At 38.2% G+C, this 7500-nt stretch overlaps 1 protein-coding gene across 1 annotated transcript in view; it reads right to left on the bottom strand.

The window, feature by feature from the left end:
* The window catches only part of LOC119598612 (coiled-coil domain-containing protein AGAP005037-like), a 169476-nt gene that overhangs the window by 156476 nt on the left and 5500 nt on the right, over positions 1-7500 (bottom strand). The window contains exon 2 of the mRNA XM_037948288.1: positions 2840-3067. Coding sequence (XP_037804216.1) covers positions 2840-2857 — 18 coding nt within the window. The 5' untranslated portion in view covers positions 2858-3067. The remainder of the gene's footprint in view (positions 1-2839; positions 3068-7500) is intronic.

The following is a 7500-nucleotide window of genomic DNA, read 5'->3' as shown; positions in this document are numbered from 1 at the left end:
CTTGTTGTTTATATTCCCTCTTTTCTCTCTTGTCTTTCCCTCCCCTTCTCTCTATGTATCTACCTATCTCCCTCTCCCTCTCCCATACTTCTTTTCTCTCCTACCTTCCCTCCTCCCTCTCACTTCCCTTTCCTCTTCCCCTCTTCCCCTTCTGTTCTTCTCTCCTTCTCTCATTCATCCCTCCCTCCCTTCCTTCCTCCCTCCCTCCCTTCCCTTCCCTCCCTCCCTTCCCTCCCTCCCTCCCTATCCCTTCTCCCTATCTGCAGGCCCCTACTTCAATTATTCTCATCGTGATAAAACTCGTAACAAGGGAGGGGACGGCCGGCCAGGCACAGGCGGACGAGGCAACTGTGGCGAGGGTCATCGCCATTCTAATGATGGTTATACGTATGGATATGTTCCTTGGGGTATGTTTCTCGTGCGGCGATTGCTAAATGGATGTAGAGAGAGGGAGGGATGTAGGTAGGTTGTAGAGAAGGGAGGGTAGGCGGATGGGCAGATGTAGGTAGGTTGTAGATAGGTGGATAGACAGATAGCAAAGTAGATGGATCGATTCTTAGGTGGGTATATAGGCAGGTGGATAGATTGACAGATGTATAGGCAAACAGACAGATGGATAAATGGAGAGAGAGAGAGAGAGAGAGAGAGAGAGAGAGAGAGAGAGAGAGAGAGAGAGAGAGAGAGAGAGAGAGAGAGAGAGAGAGAGAGAGAGAGAGAGAGAGAGAGAGAGAGAGAGAGAGAGAGGAGAGAGAGAGAGAGAGGAGAAAGAGAGAGAGGAGGAGGGTAGAGAGAGAGACACACACACATACCAAGAACTACCTTCAATGTTTGCTTCTACGATGATTAAAACGTCATCGCATCTCATCATATCTTCCTCATTATCCCTCGCCTCATCAAGCGCTCCACATGCACCTCAAGCGGCGAACAAATGACTCTCGCACACAGAATCCAACTCGGCAGACACACTGCATCCGCAAATTACCCAAGTTGACGAGCCTTACGTAACCCCCCCTGGTAAAGACTCTGTCAGATTCTGTGTCAATAACGTTTCTTCTAAATATTTATGGAACTCACAATTCTGTCGCATATGTGTACGGTAAAAAATAGATAAATAAAATACAAAATCCACGTCGTTTAGGGGGGGGGGCAACGCAAAAACAACACCAACAGTAAGACAGACACATATTCACTCAGGGATATAGACACAGACGGGATAACAACTTCAAACAGGACAACAGACAGGCACAAACAGGGTAAAAAAATACAATCTCACACATGGTAAAAGACCCAGACAGACAAAGACAAGGCTACAGACGCAGATTGATAGACTTAGTTTCTCTCTCTATATATCCCTTACCAATAAACATGCTAATTTGCGTTCTGTTTACCTCCAATCCACCTCACTGCACTCGAGAGCAAGGCAAATGCAGGAGAGATATCCTGATTTTACAATGCAAAAGTCAGTGTGGGAAACATGAGCCCACACAAATTGCTCTGCCAGTGCTAGAGAGGAGGAGAGCAGGAGATAGAGAGAGAGAGAGAGAGAGAGAGAGAGAGAGAGAGAGAGAGAGAGAGAGAGAGAGGAGAGAGAGAGAGAGAGAGAGAGAGAGAGAAAGAGAGAGAGAAAGAGAGAGAGAAAGAAGAGAGGAGAGAGAGAGGAGAGAGAGAGAGAGAGAGAGAGAGAGAGAGAGAGAGAGAGAGAGAGAGAGAGAGAGAGAGAGAGAGAGAGAAGAGAGAGAGGAACAAACAGATAGACAGAGAGAGAGAGAAGAGATAGACAAACAGATAGACAGAGAGAGAGAGAAGCGATAGACAGACAGACAGACAGACAGAGAGGGAAACGCAGACACGGCAAAATAGTTGTACCGTTTGTCAAACATCGCCAAACCTGACGGTTGAAGGATTACATTGACAATTCTCTCCGCGTTAACGATTTTAGTTTTTTTTTCTAGTTTTTTTAATAAATAAAAATAGACAAATAAAATAAAATAAATAACAGGGGGGGGGGGAATAAAAATAAAAATAATAGAAGAAATCCTGAAATGAAATATACTTAATTAAATGTAGTTAACAATTTAGAGATTTCTGTTATTTATTTTTTTCCCTCTTTTTTGTTATTTATTTATTATTATTATTTTTAAAATCATTCACCACACTCATTAGTATTATGTAATTTCACTCACATTTCCTTCACAATAAGATGCCTGTGACAAGCAGGACAAACACTAAGGCAGAACAAACCCGGGCCATGCTCCACGCACACACGCACACGCACACGCACGCACGCACGCACACACACACACAAACAAGCACATGCGCACACACACACACACACACACACACATTGGCATGCACAGACACACACACACACGCACACGCACGCACACACACACACACACACACAACCGCAGTACAATAAACGCACCCCAACACAAATTCACGCATATATTCACACAGAGAAACCCGCACATATTGCAATAAACTCAAACACAAACAAGACTATCAATAGAAAAAAAAAATTATATACACATACATATAAAATAAAATAAAACTGATTTTTCCATAAACTAAGTTCAAAAACATATGTGAAATCCATAAAACACATCAGCTTTAGAGTACGTGTCTGAGGCTAAAGCGTCAGAGGCCCTACTTACAAACTTACATCATATGTACTTACATCATGTGTACTTACATCATGTATACTTACTTATATCATGTGTACTTCCATCATATGTACTTACTTACATCATGTGTACTTACATCATATGTACTTACATCATGTGTACTTACATCATATGTACTTACTTACATCATATGTACTTACATCATATGTACTTACATCATACAGGTCGTACATGATCCCTGTGTGCGCGTGCAGCTCCAGTTTGCCGGTTGCAACTTACACAATTCCTGGTCTTATGTTCTTATGACTATTTACTTATTTACTTATTTATTCTTAGGTTCTCACATCGTTTCCAAAAGACATTTTTGTGGTATTTCAAAACTTTCTTTTATTATTATTTTTTTAAACACTTGGTATCATCACTTCAGTCTCTCCTTCACTTTTCTGAAAGGTAAAGAGATTTTTTTTTTTTCGTTTTTTTCGTATTTGTCTTTATCACACAAAATCAAACAAAAAAAAGAAAGAGGTAGAAGAATATTAGATAACGGCGAAAAAAGAGGGGGGGGGGGAAATAAAAAAAAAGGAGAGAAAGAGAGAGAAAAAGAGAAAAGTAACAGAAAAAAACAAAGAAACGCGAACGAAAGAGAAGGAAACAAGGAGAAAAACACATAAAAGAACAAACAAACAAGGAAGAGAAAGAAAAAGAGAAAACAGAAAATAAACAGAAAAAAAAAGACAAAGAAAGAAAGAAAAAAGGGAGTAACAAAACAGAACAGCCCAATGCAGGCATATATTACCCCCCAAGACATAAATATCTGCCAGTTAATTATCAAACTTTAATTAAACCGTTTTCCAGACACGAGCCACAGAGAGGAAGCTGTCCCACGAACTCTGAATTTCTCTCCTTCATTCCCCTTGGTGGATGATGACGTCACAAAAGGCCCCTTCGTGAATAACGTCACAAAAGACCTCTTCGTGAATAACGTCACAGAGGTCATCTGGATGAATAATAGTGTCACGCTACAAGTCCCTTTGATGAATGATGGCGTCACACAAGTCTTATTGGTGAATAATGACGTCACACAAGTCTTATTGGTGAATAATTACGTGACACTAGTCCCCTTAGTAAATAACAACGTCACACGACAAGTCCCTTTAGTGAACAATAACATCGCACAAGTCCCCTTAGTGAATAATGACGTCACAGAAGTCCCCTTAGTGAATAATGACGTCACACGACAGGGGAGTCGACCTGTCCGATCTAACCAGATGATGTTGACAACTGGAATTCTCTGATTGGTATGCTAATCAGTGTCAGCAAAACCCATCCAGAATTTAGGTCTGTCAAATTACAAAAAAGGAAAAAAAGAAAAAGAAAAAAAGTGTCATTGTGCAAATGACTTTTGAAATATTTGAATATGCTGAGGAAGTCTTCTATTCGAGAGTGGAATACGTAATTCATGTATGTATGTATTCTGTACTTAAAGGCCTTTCAGTGAAGAGACCAGAGTCGGTAACAGTTACTTGAAGTGAAGTTTTTATTTTCTCTCTTTCGCTCTCCCCCCCCTCTCTCTCTCTCTCTCCCTCCCTCTCTCTCTGCCAATGCACTTACGTACATTTTGTAACTAAATTGTTGAATAGATTTATCTCTTTTTTCATTTCTTTTAGTTTCTTTATCATTATATAAAACAAACAAAAATAAAAGCAAATCACCTGAAGTATCATCACCTATTTTGAACCCAAAATGATCACCTGAAATGCCTTTTTTTCAAAACCAAACCTAATCACCTCAACTGCTACCTCCTATTTCAAAATCAAAGATAATCACCTGAATTAGCCTACCACCTATTTTAGAGCTAATCATAACTACCTAATTTGGCACCTACTTCAGAACCAAACTTAAACACCTGACTTGCTATCTACTTCAGAACCTTAGTCACGTCAATTGCCACCTATTTTAGAACCAAACGTAACCACCTGGATCACCAGCTATTCCAGAACACAAACACAATCACTTAAATCACCACCTATTTCAGAACACAATCACCTGAATCACCACCTTGAACCCAAACAAACCCACTTAAACGAAGCCGCTCCTTTCCAACGCAGAAGCTCGTTGACACCGACGAGTCGACGGATAAACTGAAACATCATAATAGAAAAGTATCCCAAAGTTTGCAGGCCATCGGACGGCTGAATGTCGAGCTTAACTGAGTTTCATCCGCTGAGGAGAGTTTCAAAACCCCTTTTCCTCCGCTGAACGCTGAACTTGAGGAAACTTTTGGGAATCCCATCAAGACATTTTCCCTTTTTTTTCCCTCCCCCTTTTTTTTGAAGGTGTGTTTCTCGCTTAAAGGTAATGAACGCGGCTATTAAGCCATCTAGCGGCAACTGATGGCTTTACTTACTTTCCAAAAACACTAATTGAAAGAGGGAGAGGCGGAAGGCGCATGGCAAATGGAGAAAGAAAGGGAAGGAGAGAGGAGTGGGAAGAAGAGGGACAGGATGTGGAGGGGGGGGGGAGAGTGGAAGGGAAGGAGGGAGGGAGGAAATTAAAGAGGGAGAGTGGGAAGGAGGGAAGAAGGGAAGGAGGGGAGAAGGGAGGGTGGAAGAAAGGGAAGGAGGAAAGGAGGGAGTGGAAGAGGAAGAGAGAGAGAGAGAGAGAGAGAGAGAGAGAGAGAGAGAGAGAGAGAGAGAGAGAGAGAGAGAGAGAGAGAGAGAGAGAGAGAGAAGGAAGGATGGAGGAAGAGAGAAAAAAATAAAGGAGAAAAAACAGAAAGAAAGAAAAGAGACAAAAAAGGTCAGGAAAGAAAACAGAAAACACAGAAAAAAAATACATAAAGAAAAAGAATAAAAAAAAATCAGGAAAGAAATTAGAAAACACACACACATAAAAGACAGAAAGAAAGAGAGACAAAATATATATATATATATATATATCTGGAAAGAAAACAAGACAGAGAAAGAGACGGAGAAAAAAAAAAGCAGAAAGAAAAGGAGAGAAAAAAAATAAGAATAAGAATAAGAATAAGAAAGAAGACATACGCAAGGGAAGCAAGCCCCGCCCATTAATTAACGCAGGTCCGAGATGCAGAGGGCGTAGTGGGGATGCCAACTGCTTTCTCACTTCGAAAATCTAATTATGGTTTTAATCACTTACGAAGCCTTTTTGTTAGTCCTTCTAATTACCTATAGCATAATAAATCACCCTCTGGTTTAATTAATTTTGATTTAGGACTAAGACTGTATCATTAGAAAGGAATAAACACATTATCGTTATCATCAGTTTGTTCATTAATAAATAAGAATATCGCAGCGTTTATTTTCATTGATACACACACACACACACACACACACACACACACACACACACACACACACACACACACACACACACACACATATATATTATATATATATATATATATATATATATATATATATATATATATATATATATGTATATATATATATTACTTCATAAGAATATATACGTAGACGCAATGTGCATATACGTTATCTATGTGTCTATATTTGTAGGTATGAATGCATGTATGCATGTATACATTACGAACAGACAAACAGATTGGTAGATTATTAGACAGATAAACAAATATATAGACACGCTTGCATATATACATATATACATATATATATATATATATATATATATATACATATATATGTATACATATATACATATATGTACATATATACATATACATACATACATACACACACACACACACACACACACACACACACACACACACACACACACACACACACACACACACACAATATATATATATATATATATATATATATATATATATATATATATATATATATATAATGTCCGTCGTGACGTCTACTGGGAGTCATGACGTCATTACTGGCTGATTCAGAGATTACCTGATCATCGGGCAAATATTCGATTAACTACATAAGCACTTACTAATCACGGTTGATGATACATAACCTAAATTAGGTAATGAATCTTAAAAAGAAAGAAAGAAAGAAAGAGTGGATTGGAGTGAAATTAGTAACTGTGCAAGAAAATGTAGTTAGATATTAGATTGGCTGTATTAGAAATATTGAGAAAAATGGCAATAGTGATGATAGTGATGTTAATTAACAACAAGATGAAGGTAATAATAATGATAACAATAAAGGTAATAATAATGACAATAGCATAACCATAATAAGGATAAAAATGCTGAAATTTCTTCTTCTTCTGCTTCTTCTTCTTCTTCCTTTCCTCCTCTTTATCATCATTGTTTTATTTATAGCCCCGAAGCAGACAACGTGCTTATATAATTTTATCATTACTATTATTAGAATTGCCTTTATCATTATTGCTGTTGTTAATATTGTTATCATCATTATCACCATCATAACAATAAAAAACACAGCAACAACAATAATAACAATGACAACAGTAATATGATTAAAAATAATAATCTGCACAATTAAACAAGATCAGGTTCACATGAACAGCACTTGTCTAAACATGATTAATAAACCCTAACTAAATCACCCATTACTGGAATTAGACGTTTGCGGAACTCGTCAGTCATTTGTCATGATCCTGCGCACGTCAGGGTGACTGAGATGTCAGAATTCTGTATTTCTTTTGGATTTATTTACTAGTTTATCTCTCGCCCCCTCTCCCCCCCTCTCTCTCATCATTATTACTATAATTATTATTACCTTTATTGTCATTATCATTACTATCATTATCATCATAAAAAAATACATACACATACACACACACACACACACACAGACACACACACACACATACACACACACACACACACACACACACACACACACAATATATATATATATATATATATATATATATATATATA

This window comes from Penaeus monodon, chromosome 41 (genome assembly GCF_015228065.2).
Source record: "Penaeus monodon isolate SGIC_2016 chromosome 41, NSTDA_Pmon_1, whole genome shotgun sequence".
In the NCBI taxonomy this organism is placed as follows: domain Eukaryota; kingdom Metazoa; phylum Arthropoda; class Malacostraca; order Decapoda; family Penaeidae; genus Penaeus; species Penaeus monodon.
Note: the sequence above shows the minus strand (reverse complement) of the source record. Positions and strands in the feature narration are given on the sequence as shown.